The 23,410-nt window shown below is 38.3% G+C and overlaps 1 protein-coding gene across 1 annotated transcript in view; it reads left to right on the top strand.

Annotated features, from left to right (window-relative positions):
* Positions 1–23,410, top strand: part of TENM1 (teneurin transmembrane protein 1) — a 761,614-nt gene that overhangs the window by 585,665 nt on the left and 152,539 nt on the right. The window contains exons 14-17 of the mRNA XM_034649058.1: positions 3,712–3,897; positions 5,486–5,509; positions 7,407–7,553; positions 18,439–18,655. Of these exons, the coding sequence (XP_034504949.1) occupies positions 3,712–3,897; positions 5,486–5,509; positions 7,407–7,553; positions 18,439–18,655 (574 nt within the window). The remainder of the gene's footprint in view (positions 1–3,711; positions 3,898–5,485; positions 5,510–7,406; positions 7,554–18,438; positions 18,656–23,410) is intronic.

Raw genomic sequence — 23,410 nt, 5'->3', positions numbered from 1 at the left:
TTTGTTTATCTTTGTATTTCGAGTTTAAGTCCACAGTGGGCAGACGACATGCTATAAATAATTTCAGTACTTGAGATACGTTGAGACTTGCTTTATAGCCCAGCATATGGTAAATGTTTCATGTGCACTTGAAAATTGTGTGCATTTTGTATCATTTATTGTAGTGCTCTATATGTGTCAATTAGATCAAATCTGATAATCATGTTACTCAAATATTTCATATCCTTTCTGATTTGTTGTCTGCTTTTTCTATCAGTTAATGAGAAAGGGGGCCATTAAAGTCTCTATGTTGTGAATTTGTCTTTTCTCTTTTTTGTTTCTTCAATTTTGCTTCATATATTTGGCTTGATATTTTCTTCAGTACTAGAAATTTCTTAGCCATTATGTAGCCAAATATTTTTTTTTTAGCATCCATGAGACTGACAAAAGCTCTACCCAGTTTCTGAGTCTTCAGCTGACTCTACCAGAACTGACAGATACTTCTAGAGGAAAAGCACCCATAAATGTCAAACTCACCTCTCTGGGTTTTCTTTTTCTCCTAGAATGTGGCCCAGTAATTCTTTACTCTTTTGTGAATTCCAGTAATGTCCAACAGTTTTTTAATGTATTTTGCCTAGATTTTCCAGTTTCTATCAGGAGAGAATAGTAAAAATTACTGAGGTCACAATTACTAAAAACAATTCCACCTTTAAGTTTTTATATGCATACTTGACAAAGTACCTACTTAACTCCTGAATAGTACAAAGTTTTAGAAATATTTCATTCAGGACACTCTATTGCACATATTATTATTAGGTAGTATTTTATTTCAATATTGTTTTCTAACTCCCAAATTTAATACTATTAATGATATTATTCTTATTCTAGTTAATACTTCCTTGCCATCCCTCTGGGCTAGTGGATAGAGTTTATTAGTCCCCATCTCACTGAGATTGCACCCCTTCAAGAGTCCTTACTTTCTGCAGGAATTTCAGTCTAACTCCCCATTTTAATGTGCCAAAAATCTCATCCCTTTTTCCTCTGTGGACATAGATATCCAAGCCCCTAGTCATTACTGAATATAATAACCACTCAGAGATACCAGAAGATTGACTTATATGCTTACTTCTTTGGCTGTTAGCATCATCTTTGCTTCTGGCATTTGATAATTCTGTTTCTTGTGAGCCAGGACATGTAATTTTTAAAATTATTACATTATATTCAACAGTTCTAAGGTTTATATTGAGATGGTTTAAGGATTAGCTAGTCTGCCATTTTGTTGATACTGTTCATCTAGTCCTATTACTTTCCAGGAAATCACCAGAACAATATATTTTTCTATGCCTGAAGCTTATAGTTGTATAAAGCAAGATACATAAAAATTTGCCTCTAATTGTTTCTGTTAGCTCTGACTTGATTGGCTTTGACCCATTTAGCTCCCTAATCTTAGAAAGGCCCTTTCAGTTCAGCCTTGGGGAAGGCCATTAAAGGGAGCATAATCACAAACCCAGATTCACGACAAGAACAGAAATTAGAAATCCAGATTATCAATTAGAGATTCAGAACTAAGATATAGAGAGTAGGTGCTATTTCAAGATCAGCCTACTTGAATTACCATTTATTAGGCAAAGCTCCCCCTTTTTTTGTATTTTCTTGGTTCTATACTTTTCTTACAATCTGTGGACCCCACGCACAGCTTTCCATTCACTCCTCCACCCCATTCAAATCTGACTTTACAACTGCTACCTTATCAATACAGCTCTTCCTAAAACCACCAACAATTTCCATATTGATAAATGCAATGGACACTTGTCTGCCCAAATCTCACTTGACATCTCAGTAATATCATACTGCTAGCTACTCTCTTCTTCTTGAAAAAAGGGTCTTCTTCTGGTGTTAGACCACCATCTCCTGGATTTCCTCCTATCACTCACTGCCTCTCCTTCCCGGTCTCCTTTTGATGGTTCCTCCTTTTTTAAAGTTTTTTTTTTTTAATTTATGTGATCTCTACACCGAACATGAGGCTCAAACTCAGGACCGTAAGATTAAGAGTCTCATGCTTTTCTGACTGAACCAGCCAGGCACCCCGATGATTCCTCTTTTTATACTCTATTTTTAAATCATGGGATACCTCAGGGCTCATTCCAAGGGTTGTCTGTCCTCTTTCCTTAGGGATATCATCTAGTCTCATGCCTTTAAATACCACCTGTGTGCTAGTGATTGCCAGTTTCATATCTCCAGCCCTGGCCTGTCAAATTCACTTGGCTGTCTATACATTATCTCAAAGTTAATGTGTGATCTACTACTCTTATTCTTCCCTTAGCCTTTCCCATTTCATTAATGGCAGCAGTATCCACCCACTTGTTTAGGCCAAAACTTTTATTTTTCCCCTTCCTTTAATCCTCATATCCAGTATTGAGGAACTCCTGTTGGTTCTACCTCCAAACTATGTCTCAAATCTGTCCAATGACCCTGTGAGATATAAGTATTTTTACTTCCATTGTGTAGTTACATGAGCAGAGATTAAGAGAGCATGTTAGTAATTTTCCTAAGGGTACACAGCTTTTATGCAGAGGAATCCTTATTTCATAGCCACTATTCTTTCTATCATACCTTGACCCACAGAGAATACTTGTGAATGAATTAGTGAACAAATTGATTTAGATAGTAATAAAATCTATACCCATGGCTTTATCAGAAGAATATTCTCACCCACTGAAAAATAACTCTGCTATCTGTATGGTAGAAACCTTTGTTACATAGAAAGAGCCTTGTTACAGGTGATGTAGGCTAATACTGATATCATCACATGCCACTACTTCTAAATATATAAAACCAGTCTCAGAATTTGAGATTATGAAAGATAGGTGACTTGGCTTCCAAAACACTCTCTGTTTCTTTCAAGAGTATATGGCCAATTGTACCCAAAACCTATTGCATTATTCCCTTTGCATTCTCTCTGTAGGATTTTATCCCCCGTTTCCTCCTCCAGCAAGGGTATTCAGTCAAGGAAAAGGTTTGCCAAACTTTTACTTTAGGTTCTCTACTGTCATAACTTTATTAATATTCAGCATGTCTCAACAAAAAGTCAAGGGGACAGAAGAGAGAGCCTCGGCAGAGCTAGATACAACTTGATTATATTGGCCAAATAACGAATGACATTTCAAGATAAGACTGTATTTTAATCAACCAGGATTCATTTTAAATGCTTAAAGTAAATACAGATACTGTTTGTATGTTCAGGGAAACCAGTTGATTACCATTGTTGGCAGCTTTACCTTTTGCATATTATAAATTTTATTAGAAAGATATCTTTCCAATTGTAGAACCTCTCTTCCTGAATGAAGTTAGAGCACAATTTTACTATGTGTGTGTGTGTTTTCCCCAATGATTGCTTGCAGCATCATAAAATCCTTGTAACATTATTTGTGATCTTAATGAATTTTTAGTGAAACCCACTTGACATTTGTTTGGCACTGACTTCATTTCTAAGCCTTGAATGCCATTATCATTTTATGGACTTTTCAAAATCAATTTGACTTCGGGTTTATTTTATACTTAGAGACTTAACTATCTTTTTTATAGAGTTCCTTGCAAATTCACTGAAATTTGGTTTGTATATTTAAAATATAAATATAGAGTGGGGTTTTTGGTAATTCTAATGTCTTTTGTAAAGAACAGACTCTGGTTTTAATAAAATATGTAAATATGTCTTCTTTGAATTTCCCACAGAGCTCTGTACCATGGAGTGTGGGAGCCATGGAGTCTGCTCAAGAGGAATTTGCCAATGTGAAGAAGGCTGGGTAGGACCAACATGTGAAGAACGCTCCTGTCATTCTCACTGTGCCGAGCATGGCCAGTGCAAAGATGGAAAATGTGAGTGTAGCCCTGGATGGGAGGGCGACCACTGCACAATTGGTAAGTACCTCCATACTTTGAACAAAGTACATTGGATTAATTGAAGAAGGAAAAGCATGTTAGTGATCAATCACCAGGCTTTTCATAGAATTAGAGGTTGGAGGAGAGAAAAGGAAGAAGGGTTAGCCACAAGTTTGAAAGTTTGGTTAACTGGGAGTATTCCTCTTTTGTTGATAGTATCTTACTTTTTTCTTGCCCCATTTCTTTGCTCATTACTTCAGTATTCCTTATATTTTCTGTTTTCTGGTGCATTGAGTTACTCAAATGAAAGATGATACATTGGAATAGAGTGTCATTAGTTAATAAGAGAAGTGCTTTTGTTGTGAACATAACGTTCCCTGACCATTTTTCCTTTTGAAAAGTATAGGTTGTTTCACTTGAAAGCACTTAGAGGCAATTTCATTAAACGGAACTACTTTAACCAAGGCCATTCGCTATCATTAGGAGCTGTCTTTAATGTATATGAGGAAGGCACTTCTGACCTACCGTCAATAGAACATCTGTGCTGAATTGTTTATCGGGTAGTATAGAGAGTGTACTGAGGCATCAACCCTCTCCCACCCCCTCTCACGACTTTCACTAATTTTGAGGATGCTGCCTGGGAGAACCATCTGTAGGTATGAGAGAGCCTATGTAATGAACCTACCGTGCGGTCTTCACACAATAAAAAACAGTAATAATAACTAGAGTCTCAATTTTAAAATACTTTTATTTTTCTGAAAAAAAAATCAAAGTCCTTGACACATACATGTATCTGCCACAAAGGCCTCCTTCATGTGTAGACGGACAAGTCAGATTTCCATTGTTCAGCTAAGGAAAGTCGGTCACAGAGCGTTCCCGTGGCATTCTGTGAGCACACAGAAATCTCATGCCGAGCAAAGGCAAGCGTGGGCCTCTGGATACCCAGTTCATTGCTTGTGGGCTTTTTTTCCCCACCAGATTGTACCACTGCTCTCATTTTTAGGTGAAAATATTTTGTTATAACAGTTGGGACCTGCCAAAGTAATGTATACTATATATAACATATATAACATATAATCTTAATAAACTGCATTACTACTCTACTAAAGATACAGTAAGTCTTGTTCTGTGTCTGTGGAAAATATTTAAGATTCATTAAAAAGGTGGTGAGGGGTGAGATTCCGATGCAGCGTAAGTAATTACATCCCGCACTACAGTAAGCTTATTGCCTTCACATAAGAGGATTTAAATATTGTGATGATTACTGAAGGTGGTTACTCCAGAACTCCCTTCTAAAGATATTACTAATAAGAAGTTCAAGCTAGTGCTCTTTCATGAAAGTTATTACTGAAATGTAAAAATGCAGTTCTTATACTTTTAATGAAATATGACACTTTTTTAGGAAGCCTAATAGAGTTTCTTGCAGAAAAGCCATTAATATCTTTCCCACAGAAAATATTATTCACAAACTACACAGGCCCATGTACCAACTTTTGAGCTGCAGGCATTTCGGCAGTTCACAGTTTGCTGTTCTCCTCCCAGGCAACAGATGGTAGACCATTAATACATGTTGGATAGCTGTGGTCTCCCAGAAATTCATTCAATCACTCTTTTTCCCCCCTTTTAGCTCACTACTTAGATGCTGTCCGAGGTAAGATTTTTCTCATTTTGTAACAGAAAAATATTGTAAATGGAAAATATGCATGTGGGAAAGGAAGGGTGGGTGGGGGTTTTTTGTTTGTTTGTTCGTGTTTCGGGTTTGTCTTTTTACTTCTGTCAGGCTTCTTTAAGTGTGATATTGTCAGGTTCACGCTATGATAGTCCGACTAAAAAATAATTTGTTTTTCCAACATCAAAGAGTCATTTTTTTTTGCCATAATGTATAACGGATTGACAAGCAGTTTTAAGAACTGTTTTTCTTTGTCTTTCTATGGAGTATTTGTGTGTGTGTGTGTGTGTGTGTGTGTGTGTGTGTGTATAACACAGGCAGGTAATGATTAAATGAACTAGGTTTGGATAGATGAACATTTTCTTTAGCATAATAATATGGCTCTAAGTCCACGTACGGTATCCTTTCAAGGACAGAATTCTCCCCTTGTAAGTAACTCATCGTGCCTCCCCCCAAGGAGCTGACTTTTATAGAGATGGTGAGGGTTTTTCTGTCAGATATCCTGGTGCCTTTCTTTACCTCAGCGTCAGAAAGTTGAATATGTTCCAAGTTATCCCTGATTTCTCTGTATCCATTGTATATCTATGATCAGGGAACTAGATGAATGGAGCTAGATAAATTCTTTTCTTAAACTGTATATATTCATCCTGTACCACTTCTTGAAGAATATATATATATTTACATATATATAATGAAAGAGAGTCTTCATATTTTCTAACATCCATCTGTCATTTTATTTTAAAGTTTTTTCTTCGCCTGGTCTGTTGATAGTTACTTAAAAAACCATTTGGAAGGAACATTGGGTTATGTCTACAGATTTTCAAAAAATTATTTTGCTCTTTATACTTCTGGAATTTTCTGTCAAAGACAGCAAATGAAAAAAAATATTGATTGGATTCTCTCCAGTAAAATTCAGATCTGGTCTTGGGCTGCTACTGGGAAAATTCCAGAAGCTATATGCCATTATTGCCATCTTTGTTCATCTGTCCACTGAATGCTTGGCACATACACAGATGCCCTTTGGAATGGCCTAACTCTGAACTAAAAGAGGAGGGCATCCCAGAGGAATTAAAAGTCTAAATAGAGACCATTGTTAGTGTTTGCGGTTTATCAATGGATAGAAGTCATTTAAGCACAACAATTTCCTCTTGACTGTATTTGTCCATTCTGAAAGTCTCAATTTGGCACACATTAATTCCATAAACATTTGTTGAGCACCTACTGCGGGCTTAATATTATTATGCTAGCTTCTGGGTGAGATACCAGATAAGTAAAAAAATTTAATCCTTAGCCCTCAGATCAACGATAATCTTAAAGAAAAAAAGCCAAATAAACATAAAGCAACTGTAGCATGTTTCTAAGGCATTTATAGGGACAAATATGTAATGGCATGGTCTGAACTGCATACCAACATACCAAAGTCCTAAAGCAGTGCATCACAAGGGAAAAATCAGTACAGACTGGAAGTAGTTAGAGGAAGTGTCTTCATAGCAACTGCTGTCTTTTTCCAGCTTATTGGCCATAACTCGATACAATATCATCCATCCAGGTTTGATTGAGCTGAGAAGATTTGTTTTTTCAAAAAGAAACAAACATTTTTTGTCGCCATCATAGTTTTCATCTGATCTACACCAGAGGTTGGGAATTGGGGTTAGCATTAATAATGCTTAATTGGCTCTCTAAGGAAAAGCACAGCTGAGTAAGGGATAACAAGTTCCCTGGGAAGGTTTTGTAAGCAAGCAAGTTCCTCTTCCACTTATTCAACACCTCATCTGAGTGGAGCCCAAGTGATTAGATGCTTTCCTATAGGTAGGTACATCATTGTTGGCCAATCCCATTCCGATGTCTCCATGATTGTTATTCTCTGCTGTCTTTACAGATGGCTGCCCGGGGCTCTGCTTTGGAAATGGGCGATGTACCCTGGATCAAAATGGTTGGCACTGTGTGTGTCAGGTGGGTTGGAGTGGGACAGGCTGCAATGTTGTCATGGAAATGCTTTGTGGAGATAACTTGGACAATGATGGAGGTGAGTTATTTACAAAATGTAAATATAAGAAAGGAATAACCCAGTACAGTGATGTCCAATTTGGCAAAGAGTGAAAATTGGGAATTCTTCGTATAGACAATATTGAGTCATATAAGGCCATGCTACTTTTTAAAGCTCAGTTTACTAAATATTTGCTATCATCAGACAATATTACAAACTGTGCATGCATTATATCTCATTTAATTCTCACAACATTGCCATGAGGTATAGGCACTACTTTCCCTACTTCTAGATGGGAAAGCTAATGCTTTGGATGGGGATAGTATGGGACTTTTCCACGGTCACACAACTAGAAAGTCACAGTACCCAGGTTCCAGTTTAGGTCTATATGACTTCAGAGTCTGTTTCCTTAATGACTACGGCCATGCTGCCTCCCATACCTGTGGCATTTATTATACCATTTATTATATCCACATACCCCTGTTCAGACTGTCAGATGCCTGCACTGTACACACTGTGAAATCATTTTCTTTGTTCTTAGTTATTTAGAGCAACCTCTTGTGTCTCTACCTTTTAGTAATGCTTTGTATCTTTCAAAGGACACAGCATCAAGACAATTCACATAGAATTTTTATATTTAATTCAAGAGTTGCACGTGTTTTCAAAAGCCATATTGGCTCCAAGGCCTCAGGGTAACCTAACCCACTCCTTTTTTAGTCAAACAAACAAAAGCATCTAATACATTGTTCAGTCAGGCCTCAAAACAGCCCACATCACCTCTGAATGAGCCTAAAAAAACAAATCCTCACCTTCCTCTTTCTTTTTACTCAAGAAAACATGAAGTTAATAAAAAAAGTTTTCTTTCTAATCTTGTACATTAGGTTAAAATGAAGTACGTCATTGAATTTGATTCCTCTGGTTTCTGTATCTGCTTAGACAATTATATACGTTGTCATTTGAATCCAAACATGAGGCTTAAATCACTAAAGTAGCAATCCTAGTTTAAGGATTGCTGGATGTAAGAGTTTCCTCCTTTATTAGTTCTGGCCAGCAGTTTACCTCAAACGTAACAAGACTTTATGACTTTTAAGTGGAAGCAACTTTGTGATTCAGTGCACAGGGCTTTGAAGTTAAACTTTCTGGCTGCTGTGTACTTACTAGCTGCTATATGATTTGGGATAAGTTTCTTGGTATCTCTGTGCTTCAATTTCCTTATTTCTAAAATGGGAATGATAATAATACAAACTCTTGCATAGGGTTATTTTAAGTACTAAATGAGACAGTTCATGTGAACTCCTTGAAAGATGATAGACTGTCCCCCTCTTCCACTTCACACGTATATGCACATACACGTGCATTAGACGTAAGATAACAGCCCAATTTTGGAAGAGACTGTTTACTATCTATCTAAATTGAAAATTTAGGGGAAGGGAGGAAAAAAATAAAACAAGACGAAGCCAGAGAGGGAGACAAGCCGTAAGAGATTCTTAATCATAGGAAACAAACTCTGAGGGTTGCTGGAGGGGAGGGGTGGAGGGATGGGGTAACTGGGGGATGAACATTAAGGAAGGCATGTGATGTAATGAGCACTGGGTATTATAGAAGACTGATGAATCACAGACCTGTACCTCTGAAACCAATAATACATTATGTGTTAATTAATTGAATTTAAATTTTTAAAAATATATTTAAAAAATAGATAAATAATATTGAATGAGAAAAAAATTGAAACTTTTATTTGGGAAGCCACAGTGAAATTTTCAATTAAATGGCGCACCGATCAACTATTTCCTGGACTCCTGTGGCCCTCCAAGATTCATCTTCACTTTACTTGCTTTTCATTATATTCCCCTTTACCTGGTGTGCCTTCTCCTCGACACCTGTGATTCTCAACTCAAGCCATCTCTCCCATGAAACCTCTGGCATCCACCACCCCGATCTTCCATGGTGTTTATCACATGCACCACACCATGAAGCATTTAATAATATTGTCTATATGGTTTTCTTGTTACATGTTAAGCATGACCCAGAATCCGTAGTTATATGCCCAGTATAATCACTAGTACTATTAGCATACTTGTATTTAGGATTTACTATGTACAAGGCACAATGCTGAGTCCTTTATCTGAATTATTTCATTTAATCCCCATGAGGCAGGAACTACTACTAATATACTACTTTACAAATTAGGAAACCAAGACACAGAGAAGTTAAATAAGTTGCTCAAGATCATATAACAAAGAAATGATAAAACCAGGGTATGGGCCTTGGTGGTCTGCCTCACTGTGGTCATAATAGAGATTTCTCAGTTGATACACTGATTAAAAGGTTTATGCTCAGAAAATACTTTAACAACCTCTATGATTATAATTTCTAACTCAGGGTTAAGCCAAAATAAGTTTCCTGCCTTAATAAAGTACAGCTTGATAAAAATAATTTAATATTTAATTATCAAGCATTTTTATGGCCTCAAGGTCACCTTGAGGCAGCCAAAAATGTTTAATGGATGAATCAATTAAATATTAATGAATTAATGGATTATCAGTTCTTAATATCTGTGGTATATATAGACACAAAAGGTATAGAAGATTTTGCTAAATATGTGTGGACCTCTGAACATTCCTTTAAAACTGTGTATCTATGTGGGAATCAAAACTCAACGACTCTGATTTGAGTTCACTGTATTTTTATGATTATTTCTTTAGGGAGTAGCAGGGGAAGTCTCATGGAGAATTCCAATTACCATTTTTTTCCTTTAGTAGGATTAAGATGATATTGATAATAAATATACATCTGGTTCTACCTTGAGATGGAAAGATGGATTAAATAACCCCTGAAAGCCCCATGACTGAGATTTTGGACAATAATTTGATTCTTATGCTGTTTAAATATTATCCCTAAGAATATATTAAATGTCCTTCATTTGGTGGTTTCAGCTTTCTAGCTATCCAGAATGACTGGATTCATTTAGTTGAATATGACTGATGATTAATATTTGCATACTTGTTTGTGAGTGTTTGTGCGTGTGTGCATGCACACACGTGTGCGCTTTAATTAAATCAGAAAGTGCCAGTTGAACCTTTGGGGGAAAAAATCGTCCTCATTTTTAAAATGTAATTCTTAAGAAATCTTCCCAATCAAAAAAAAAATCACTTTGAAGCAATTGCTTCAAGTATCTGGTACCTGATTGCTCTATATTATAGCTGATACTTAAAGAATGGCTGGATTTTTTGCATTCTAATCAGCATTGAATACTCATTAGTATTGCTGCTATTTCTTGCAGCTTGACTTTAGTTACACTCTAATTCAGTGCATTGTGACTCTTAGTAACTAATTGGGGCTGCATTGAATATGTGGGTGACACAGCTGGTCTAGGAGCTACCTAAAAGCTCCTTGATCAGTAAGAACAGAACAGAGAACAAATAACCTTTGGATTTTTTCTTAACATGCAAAACAAGGAAAGCTATCTTATGCATTGTGTATATAAGAACTAATTACCATAGAAATTACGAACCCATCAAATGCCTCAACCTCAGTTCCTTTCAGTCCAAAAGCATCTACCATGTGCACAACCCTGTGCTCAGAGGAGAAGACTTAATATTAATGTGAATGATGACCACAGTTTCATGTGTTAATCATGTGTACCGATTTGGGGTTTAGAGAATGTGATCACCATATGTTACATGCACATATGAATTGACATAAGAAAAAAAAGTTTAGACATCACACCAGGTGAATCAGAATAGCTAAAACAAATAGTGAGAATAAGCTCGAACTATCAGACATTAAAGAATATTTTAAAGTTATGAATGGTACCAATGGAAAAGTAGACAGATCAGAATGAACAAATAAAAGCTCTGTCAAACACACCAGTACAAATAAAAATTTAGTGGATTATAAAACCAGCATCAAAAATCAGTAGGGAAAAGAAACATTATGAAATAAATGGTGCTGAGACAACTACTAAGAAAAAAAAACTTTAGGTTTTAAACTTCTAGCATATTCCAAAAAAAAAAGATAAATAAAAACACTCCAGCTGATCAATGAGTTAAAGGTAAGAAAACCTCAGACACAATTAGAAGAAAACATAGGTGACAGATCTCAAGACAGGAAAGGACTTCTTAGACATAAAAGCAAGGAAAGAAACCACAATAGGAAAAAAAATGATAAATAGGACCTCATAAAAATTTCAAAATTCTTTGTTATTTGGCTAAATTTATAGGCCATCCAACATCTAACCATTTGGAGATACCAAAATCTGCACTGTCTGGTATGGTAGCTACTAATCACATGTGACTATTTCAATTTAACTTAAATAACATTTAAAAATCTGTTTCTTGGGGCACCTGGGTGGCTCAGTCAGTTAAGCATCCAACTCTTGGTTTGAGCTCAGGTCATGATCTCAGGGTCATGAGATCAAGCCCCATGTCCAGCTCAGTGCTCAGTGGGGGTTCTGCTTGAGATTCTCTCTCCCTCTCCCTATGCCCCTCCCCCTCACACTCGCTCGCTTTCTCTCTCTCCCTCCCTCTCTTTCTAAAATAAATAAATCTTTAAAAATTCAGTTTCTCAGCTGTACTAGGCACATCTCAAGGACTCATATAGCCACGTGAGCCTAATGACTACTTATTAGCACAGAGCTAGAGCATTTTCATCATCGGGAAGGAATTTTATTGGATGATGCTGATCTAAATGTTTGAACCAAATGTGTACCTTTCAGCCAGACATTTCACATGGAGTGTACCCAATTTTCCACTCGTTCATTACTACTTTATGCCAAGTATTGTGCTTGACTTTAGGGAGCGAATGACAAGACAAGTTTCTGCCTTCATGGAGCTTATGGTCTAGGAAGGGAGACAGATACTAAAGAAGAAATGGCGCAAATAACTACATATTTACTGTAAAGAGTGCCATAAAAGTTTCTAGAGTGCTATAAACATGTATGGGGGACCTAACCAAGTCTACATGGTAAGGGAGGCCTCACCTGAGTCAGGAGCAGAATGCTCCAGGCCAAAGAAACAGCATGTAGAAATGCCCTGCAGTGGAAATGCACTAGGCTCTTCTAGGAAGTGAAAGGCAAGTCACTGTGGTTGGAATACAAGCTAAGGAGAGATTGGTAGGAGTTGAGAATCTGAAGGTAGGCATTAGCCAGATCATACAGAGAACAGTGTGAAGTTCATACAATCTTCAGTTATCAAACAAAGTTTACATTTTATTCATTCTGGTTATAGAGGAAGGCAAGTGGTTTCTGATACTGTGGAACGATTGTCAAGGAGGTTAAAAAGATGTGGAATAAGAGTGTTTAATCAGAGCAGCCCTTTTCCCCCTGATCTTTTAACTATTTGTCACATGTTTTCCAAGCTTCTCTTATACAAACTCTTCCAGTGGTCTATATTTGTATTCATTGGTAAAATCAATAAGTTAATTGCCTAAAAGAGAATGATCTTCCAGGAATCATTCTTCATAACAAGTCACCATTCATTAAGAACAATAGCTATTTGCAAGCCTGTTTTATGATATAGTGTTTCTAGATCTAGAAATCAGCACCATGGGTGAATTATGAACACATAAGCTCATGGATCAATAAGCCTCATGTTTTGAATGTCACCAGCATGCTGCAGTGTTTAATAAACAGGAAAATGAAATAGAAGGAGCAATGAATTGGTAACATTTGCTCTGTTTCAGGGCCAGACACCCTCTCCACATTTACTTTTAAGATTCAGCTGGGACAAAAGACCTAGCATCAGAAAGCGTAGTCCTAATTACTCTCTTCTGACCATAGCCCCCCTCTTTCCCAAACAACCCATTTATTAAAGGATCATCACTTAGATATGAGCGCTTAAACTGCCAAGTCATGCCAGATGCAAAATCTTCCAGGTACAGAATTGGGAAATCTACACTCTGTAACTCACCTAAGCACTCTGTGACTAGATCTGTCACATTATCTATCAGCTAAGGCTGGTCATACTTGACATCTGCCTACCTTGCAGTGGTGCAAATGAATGAGCTAATGTTTGAAATACAGCGATTTAAAGAGGATAATAAAAGTGTGGTATCAATGAAGAATCTATTTATAACTTATGTTTTTGGATGCATTAGTTGAATGTTTATTACTCTCTAGATAAATGTCATAGAAATAGGTCTTTTAGGACTCCATTTATTCATTCAATACATATTTATTGAATGCTTACTTTGAGCCCAGCACTGTTCTAGTGCAGAAATAGCAATGAATAAAAAAAGACTACATCCTTGCTTCCATGGAGCTTACATTCTAATCATGAGAGGCAGACAATAAACCAAAATTTGAAAAGAAATAGTATGATAGAAGATGCTAAGTGTGATGGAGAAATTTTTTTAAAAGCAAGGAAAAGGATACGAGTGTGGGACAGGGGCGCAGTTTTAAATAAGGTGGTCAGAGAAAGCCTCGCTGAGAGGGTGGCTTTTGGACTTAAAGGAAATGAGGGGTGAGCCATGTTGAGAGTGGAGTAAAGAACATTCCAGGCATAGGAATAATGGGGAAGAGGGTTACGGGATAATAGAAGGTAAGGTCAGAGAGCTGAGAGAGAGACACTGAAGACCCAGACTGTGAGGAAGTTAAGACATTGTGAGGACATGGGCTTCTACTCTGAGTGATTTGAGAAGCCACTGATGGCAGCTGGGGACCAGAGGACATGAACATTAGTGGCATATAAACAATGTACTTTCCTGACCCAGAAGAAGTCAATTGTATGAGGTGACGGTAATAACTGATTTGAGCAGGTCAAATCCTGAGTGCACTTGAGCCTCTCCCTTTTTCTTCTTACTAATACAGCAGAATGCTGGGGTGAAAGTCAGCCTGGATAGATGAAAAAATCAAATGAATTATAGACCATTTCCCAAGGAAATACAGTCCTGTTACCTTCTGTGCATGCAACAGCAACAACTAAGCTGACAGGAGTGCCTGGTAGGGGGCCTGCTTTAGTAAAAATTTATGACTGATTTACAATTAGTTCCTTTTTATGGGTTTCTAAAATGCCTAAGAAGATTTTGTTTAACTGAGTCATTGGAATGATCGGCCCTTCAATTTCTTTTTCACTATTAATTTGCTTGGCAGACCCTCTATTCTCTAGATGCTGGAAAGGTTAAGCTTCAATCCAGTCCCTGTCCAAATGATAACAAATTGTGAATTTGTGAAATTCAATGAATAAAGATTTACTGTAGCATAAGTGTCTATTTAGAGCCACAGAGGATCCTACCTATCTGACAACCTAACCAAGCAGAGTTCGCAAAATGAACACATTCCAACGAACTGAATATGCTGCACGGAAGTTAATTGCCCTCTGGCCGGTGATAAGGCACCGTCAATAGAAGGGGGTCTGAACATTTTTAGCTGCCACTGCACACCATTGGCATCTGCCCTTAGGACTCTATCCCTAGGCTCTTTGCAGTCTGTACAGCGTAGAACTTGGTTAATGGCAAACTCTTTATGATGATTATAGCACGTGATCCTTACAACAGCGCTGTGGGGTAGGCATTTTTATAATCCCCATCTTGTAGGTGAGGAAGTTGAGAAGCCAAGAGATGAAATGATTTGTCCAGGATCATTTAGATAGTGAGTGGAGAAGTAAGATGAGAATCGTAGTCTGGTTCTTTGACCTTAACCACTCTGTGTGTTCTAAATACCTACATTAGTCAGGTACTTGGAAGTCTTACAGCCTGGGTCCTACTAGTAATACTGCTTAGATGATGCTGCTGACCATGTGATTTGTTGTCAGAGCGCAGGGTGTTGATATGACTCTCATATTTCTCCCAACTGTGCCACCACATTTGGCCTTCCCTCCTTTATATGTAAATGAAGATGAGAATGTCTACCTACCAGGGTTGTTGTAGGGATTAGTTGAAATCGTAGATGTGGAAATACCTCGGGCCACACCTGGCATATTAACTGATTATACATGTTTCCGAATCCTTTTGGATACCCTATCGTGAACTAGCTGTCCATCTCTTTCAAGGTAGTAATATGGATGTTGTCCCTAAAAGGATTTATATTTACAAATTCATTTTAAAGATTGGAAAAGTATGGGTTTTCCCTATATCATTCATGTTCCCTTGTATGATCGTTCGTTCATCCAGGAGCATACATCTGGTAAGCAGAAGTTTAATAGTAAATTACTTGAGCGTATACAAAAGAAACTAGTGTCCTTGATCTTTATCAGCCCCACTTGACCTTACTGGCATCGTCCCTAACTGGTTGGCAAAGCTGGGATCAGTGTGTGCCTTGTTTAGTCCTTCAAGATAATTTAACCTCCTTCATTTTTGCTGGCTTTTATTTTTATTCCTTTTAAAAAGGAACAGGCCCTAAAAGTAAAATCAGTGAACATTTGATATGATCCTATCTGATAAATTGAGCCGGGCTGTCAGGAGGGTGCCACACAGCTGCCACTTCAGAACAATGAAAGAATTGGTAATAGTCAAAAAGAAAGAAAGAGAGAGAGAGAGAAGAAAAGAAAAGAAAAAACCCACACATGCAGTGTGACTGTCATTTGCACTTCTTTGTAACAGTCTAGACATACTGTATGGAGTGTTAGCCAATGTGATAATTGGTAAGTAGATCTTTGCCCATGGATTGGGCTTACCTGTGAATTCTAATTTGGGGGTTGCATACCATTATTGGGCTGCCTGCCTGCAGCCATTCTAGATTCAACAGAAGTCTCACTGCTGTCTCAGAAAACAGAGGTCTTAGAGGGTCAGCCCTATATAATAGGCAATTATTAAATATGAAGCATTAGCTTGGAATTTATAGCCCATAACTAGATGAGAATGTGAGTCCCAATTTTGAATCAGTTCTGTTTGGTTTTAGAATTCAGTTTTGAAGTCCATTTGGTGTTTCTATTTATTTAAAATCGGCCTCTTTTCAAAACGTGTGGCTGATAGGTGGAAACCTGCGAATGCCCGATCTGATGATCACTAGTCCATTTGTTACCGATTGGAAGATAAAGGTGACCGCCCATTTGAAAAAGCAGTTTTTCATTGTGCAGTATATTATGCACCAATTCCAGACAGCAGAGAACTCTTTTAATCAGCCTGATATTTTTGCCAGCTTTTCAGTGCATCCAGATGTTTAATTAGCAGAGTAAAGAGATAATGTGCTAATAGGAGACTGACAACAACGTATTGGAGAGAGAGGTGGCGGTGGCATCTAAAATCTATAGAAAATCTGTTAATATGATTTGCTGAATGAGGGGGGAAAGGAGAGCAGAAGGGGACTTCTTGCTGGAGTGAATCCACACTTAAAAGTTAGTCATCGGTGAAAAAGAAATATGTCTACATATTCAGGGCATATTCAGGTAGAAATCAGGGCAGAAATGCACTGAACGAACAGGGAAGACAAGAAAGCAGCCAACTGCATTTTAAATCAAAGTAGTGTCTATGGCACAGGGAATTTGAAAGGACCTCATGTGGGGAAAAATATTTCCTGGTTGCCCTAGGGCTGCTGTTCCCAACGCCGTCTCTCTGGGTGTTCCTGGCTTTCGTTGCCCCCCAGCTGTAGTACGCCCCCTCCAGCTCCATGGGAGCAGCCACAGCAGGGAGAGAGAGCAAGCCAAAGAGCAGCGGAAAGCCAGGGCCCCTAACTTGCAGCCCCGGCCTTAAGGAGCCGGTGATCCATCTGAACCTCCCTATTCCACTGCCAGCCAAGAAGATTAGCATCTTTATGTTTACCCTTGTTAAACATCTAAATTAGAGCCACTTGTCTGCTCTAAGGACCTTAAAAGGACTTTAATTTTTTTTTTTTTTTTTTGCTTATTGGGTGTGGAATTAAGTGTCCATATGCTCAGTTAATCACTCCCATCCCTTCTCTTTGCACGTAGTCTCCTATAACACTTATGGCACTTTCAACTAGTGTAAGAGTCTCCTGTTTATACACCTGTTTCTCCTACTCAGCTCCGAGCTCCCGAAAACAGGAAAAGGGTCTTTTTATCTCTTTACTTCCCCAGTCTCGTAACACAGTGTTTTGCGCCTATTAATTCTGGAGGTAACCCCTCCTCCTGCAGCCCCTGTGCCCCTCATCAATTCCTCTGCCGAAGAATGAAGCTTTATGTGACTTTTTTTTATTGGTACAACCGTGGATTCAGGAGTCTAGAGTAAACAGTGAAGGCCTAGGAAATGAAAGAGAGCAGCTCGTCACATTCATATACCTGAGATTTATTAGTACTTTCATCCAATAACTGTTGTTAGGAACAAGTAAGCTCTAGTTGCTTCTACAAATTAAAAAAAAAAAGGTTCTGAAACATCAGTGTGCTTCAGAATCATCCAGAATCACCCAGATTAAGTCTGCATAATCCTGGGCTCGAAGAAATTCTGATTTAATAGGTGGGGCTCAAGAATATGCATATTTAATAAGCTCCCCAGATAATTGACTGCACATGTGAGAATCATTGCCCTGCTCCAGACACTTTCTCAATGTGAGAATACCAACCTCTATTTTGAGAATCACCACTAGACAAGAATATTAGGAGATGTTTTTAAAAATGCAAACAAATTCAGGTTGGCTAGCATTTGTTAATTGTGTGCTCATAAATGTACAGGGTGTGAGAAATTAAAAAGAATTAGAAGAATCATTGTTATCCTGGAGGAATGGTCTTGCTGAGGGAGAAGGAAACTTCTAAAGAGAGTGATAACTCATGGAATACTCTATCCATATGTAAACAGTGTGGGATAGCCCATAAATGCTCAAGAATCCAGGGAAGAAAGATTTGTGAGCAAAATTGCTTGTGCCATCTAAACTCAGAGTAAGTTTTCATGAGAGACATGTGAATTTAATAGATTCTAAACTCAAAACATGGATGGTTACCTTTACCTGTATTCTAGATTTTTCTCCATTTGTGCATATTTTAAACAAGGTTGTTTTTCTTGAAGCTAACTTTCAAAAAAAACCTTTTTATTTCAGATGGTTTGACCGACTGTGTGGACCCTGATTGTTGTCAACAAAGCAACTGTTATGTAAGTCCTCTCTGTCAGGGCTCACCAGATCCTCTTGACCTCATTCAGCAAAGCCAACCCGTCTTCTCTCAGCACACCTCAAGACTCTTCTATGATCGAATCAAATTCCTCATTGGCAAGGACAGTACTCATGTCATTCCTCCAGAGATATCATTTGACAGCAGGTATATATGTATTTATTTTATTTCTTAATAAACAGTGGTCATGTTTTTCCTTAACTGTGAGAGGAAGATATCTTCTAAAGATCAGACTACTTTCCATTCCACACAGTACATATTGATTTCTTTTTTATGTTTTTCTGGAATGCCCAAGACCTTACTGATTAGTTAAGAGAAGTCATTTCTTGAGATTCTTTATCATAAAGCATAAATATGTGTGTGTGTGTGTGTGTGTGTGTGTGTGTGTGTATACAGTTGACCCTGGAGCAACAGGTTTGAATTGCATAGATCCACTTACATGTGGATTTTTTACAGTACAGAACTGTAAACGTATTTTCCTTATGATTTCCTTAATAACATTTTTTTCTCTAGCTTGCTTTATTGTAAGAATACAGTATACAATACATACACAGACTATGCATTAAGCAGCTGTTTCTGCTCTCAGTAAGACTTCTGGTCAGCAGTAAGCTATTAGTAGTTAAGTTTTTGAGGAGTCAAAGGTAGTATGTGGATATTCAACTGCATGGGGGGTTGGCACCTCTAACCCCTGTGTTGTTCAAGGGTCAACCGTGTATACACACACACACACACACACACACACACACACACACACTCACAATGTGTATTATTTGTAGTAAAGTATAGGTGGGGCTTTAAATGACAAAAACAGAATGGAAGTATAATTTGCAAATTTATTATTTAGCTTCTGGATTAATCCCTTGAAAACCCTTGAATTTCAAAAGCTAAATTTTTAACTTTTCTTCCATGATATAAAATGTTTCTGTATGAAAAAGTTGGGTGAATTTGACATCCTAATGTGAAATGCAAGACTTGTGAAAATCTTTCTTCTATGGGCGCCTGGGTGGCTCAGTTGCTTAAGCGTCCAACTCTTGATATTGGCTCAGGTTATGATCTCGGGGTCATGGGATTGAGCTCTGTGTGGGGCTCCATGCTTTGTGCAGAGTCTGCGTGGCCTTCTCTCTCTCCCTCTCCCCTTCCTCCCGCTCATGCTCACTCTTGCTCTCTCTCTCTAAAATAAGTAAATATTTTTTTTAAAAAAGTCTGTCTTCTAGGAAAGCTCAAATGCATGAATTGTTACTAAAGACCTAAGACCAAAAGCCCAACCCAGAGGGTAAAGAAATTTTTAAAATTAACTTACTTATTTGAACTGTAATCACATGAATTTGCTCATTGTTATTCTCTGCTTCATCTTCAGTGGTGATATATTTTCCTAATTAGCACTAGACATAAATAAGTCACTGAAATCACCATTTCTGGTCTCTTAAAAATGTCCTCCTTTGTTCATTCCACAAGCAGATGTTCCACTACTTTACAGACTGTTACAAATGGGAATTCTAAAATCATGCAAACTATCTATCCAGGAGCCCCTGTATACATCCCACCCACTTTGTTGCATCCTGGTGGGTGTGGTCAGTCCCCAAGAGAAAACTCAATCAAGAGTTTATATTAATATTAAAAGAAGAGTTTATGTTAATCTGAGTGACAGTCTAAGAAAATGACAACTCCATCTGGACCTATACAAAGTAGAAAAGGAAAAGAAAAAAAAACAGGTGTGTGTGGAAATTTAAAACATTCAGCATCCTTTCCACAGATTGTATACAAGAACTGATACTGAAACTTAAAACTTCCTCATTGTTTTTTATTATTGTGCAGTTGTGACCTTTTAGGTGTCTGACAAAACCCAAAACCCAAATGCCAACGCATCACAAGAAAGGCCTGTTCTGCCAGGGGATCTAGTCAAAGTTTAAGTTCTCCCAAAAGACTCAGTCATCCCCATTCTGAAGTGTTTCTCCCAGCTCAGTAACAACTCTGGGGTCACTTTCAGAGGGGCTGCAGTCAGAGTCCTTATTTAGAGAGTGGAGACTTAGGGATTGCACAGCAGAGAGACAAAAGGAACAAAACGCAGCCATTACCCCCATTTTCCTATTGAAGGTAGAGGGAACTCATCATTCTGCACCTTCGTCCATGCTCAGGGAAAGCGAGTCTAAACAACAACAAAAGAAATAAGTGGAAGAAGTAACAACCTCCATGACATGGAGGTCTGTTAAATGACTCCATGAACTCAAATAAAGGGAGAAGGTCAGGACCCGAAAGAGGTAGGAGACAGGTAGCTGTGACCCAGAGCAGGATGTCGTCGGATCCATAAACCTCAGGCGTCAGCAGTGTTTGCCAGCGCGGGCAGAGCGAACAAACCGATGACCTGTGGTAGCTAAGGCCCTTCTCCTGCTTTGATTGAGTTGTTCTCATTCTTTTTAAAATACTCGAAGTTATTTGGCTCTGCACGTCACATTTGAATTCAGAACGACAGGTCCCCTTCATCCAGTGGCCTTAGCTATTAGAGACCTATCAAATCTGTCAGAGAAGGTGCAGCCCTTTTCCAAAGGATATAGTTGAGGACAAGCGATCTCACTCTCCCTCCCCTAAAATATCAGCACGTGCAGTGTCACTCTGGGTAAAATCAATCTGACTCTGAGCCCATATATAAATAATAATAGTTACAAGCTCTTACATCTAGATAGTACCTTTTCATTTGCAAAGTCCTCAAACATGCCTAATTTCATTTTATCCTCACAGTGTCCCTGTGAAGTAGAGATTCGTATTAGTGCATTTTATACATGAGCAAACAGGTTCAGAGAGATCCAGTAACTTGCCCAGCGTCACACAGCCAACCAGTTTGTAGCGAAGCAACTCTTGTAACCTTTGTATAACACCACAGCTGCCCCATTTCAACTTGCCCTTAAATAAACCTGGTGAATTGGATCTAATTTCCACTGGAGAAGTTGCATCTGGGTCAACACAAGAAAAAGAAAAAAACAAGTGATGTTTAAAAATCCAGTTCCATTTACTGCATTTCAGTGGCATTATTTGCAAACTACAAACCAGTGCTGATGAACTTCCTGTTGGTAGAAGAACACAATTGAATGATGGGTAAAATGGGCCCTTTGCTATATGTAAACAGTTCTTGAGCATTTATTATGTGTCAGGTCTCCTACTGAGCCTTTACATGGGCTATCTCATTTAATCCTTACCAAAACTCTGTGTGGTAGACACTATCATTATGCCTACTTTCCAGGTGAGGAAACCAGAACCGAGGTGCCAAGTAAGTGACTTGCCCACGGTCACAACCCACAAGTGTCAGAGGCAGGATTTGAACACAGGCAGACTGGTACTGAGAGCCTGACCTCTGAACCACTACACCGAGCGCCTTTGGCTATTTAAAAGGCTGGGCTAGCTGACCCTGAAAAGACTTATGGCCCTTAGACATCCCTGGTTGTGAAGTTGCAGTCTTCAGACAGATCTAGAACATTGCGGTGCCAAAATCAGGTGACCCACTCAGCTTTTTTGCTTTTGTCACATAATTGGGAGCTAGCTGGATAAGCAGATGAAGAGAACATTGTCAAGGGGCTCATTTGCCTGCTGGCAAAATGTGACCCCACAGATGACTCGCTGCTGAGTGTTGCCACCATCGGAAGCCTTTGGAGCTAAAGACAGTGGCATGCAGGTGACTAATTGTTGCAAGGACACACAAAGGTTAAATATCTGTTCATCCTTGTGCATCCAAGTGAGACTAGCTTTTGTTGTCTCAAGTTTGCTACACTGGCACGTGAGAGCCCATGAAATGTGTACCTCCTGTGCCCCATGACAGCATAATGTCACTGTGAATATGTACCTCTGCACGGCCACATCTCTAGCAAGCCCAACTCAGCTACTGGTTTTTTCCCCAAACACATTTTACCAGGTAGCCTGAGTTTCTTTCATTTTTTCGGTCTGCTCCAAACTTGACGACAAAGTAAACCACATATTATATGTGTTCTGTATGACTTATTACTTTTTAATAATGTAAATAGGTGAACAGAAGCATTATTGATCTCCAGTGTCTAAGCATTTAATCACTATTAATAATGTAAAAGGTTTTTATAAATATGTAAAAACAAGAGTACATTAAACTAAACGACAGCAGTAATTTGCAAAGCCAGACATTTCACTCACCATCACTAATGGAGAAGTGCATTTAAAAAACAAAATCCTACCAGGGTTAGTGCAACCGCTGACAGCAAGGTCTGGCCAAACTCATTTGTCTGTTTTGTAGCCGTGAGAGGCTGACCCCCACATCAATCCATGTCAGGCATCTACATCAGAGGTTGCTTCATATCAGCCCACAGATGTATTTTGTTCAGCCCAACATTTAGAAATTACAAGATCTCATATAAAAATTGGAATGTCTTCCTTCTTTAGAAAATTTACATTTTGACTTCTTCTTTGCCGATTTGGATACCTTTGATCCCTTTTTGTTGTCTGATTGCTGTTGCAAGGACTTCTAGTACTATGTTGAATGGTAGTGGCGAGAGTGGGCATCCTTGTCGTGTTCCTGATCTTAAGGGAAAGGCTTTCAGCTTTTCCCCATTGAGAATGATATTTGCAGTAGGCTTTTCATAGATGGCTTTTATGAGATTGAGAAATGTACCCTCTATTCCTACACTCTGAAGGGTTTTAATCAGGAAAGGATGCTGTNGTTTTAATCAGGAAAGGATGCTGTATTTTGTCAAATGTTTTTTCAGCATCAATTGAGAGGATCATATGGTTCCTGAGTCTTTTCTTGTTGATATGATGTATCACACTGATTGATTTGCGAATGTTGAACCATGCTTGCATCCCAGGTATGAATCAAACTTGGTCATGATGGATAATCCTTTTAATGTACTGATGGATTCTATTAGCAAGGATCTTGTTGAGGATTTT

This window comes from Ailuropoda melanoleuca, chromosome X (genome assembly GCF_002007445.2).
Source record: "Ailuropoda melanoleuca isolate Jingjing chromosome X, ASM200744v2, whole genome shotgun sequence".
In the NCBI taxonomy this organism is placed as follows: Eukaryota; Metazoa; Chordata; class Mammalia; order Carnivora; family Ursidae; genus Ailuropoda; species Ailuropoda melanoleuca.
This window is presented reverse-complemented; position numbering and strand designations above follow the sequence as displayed.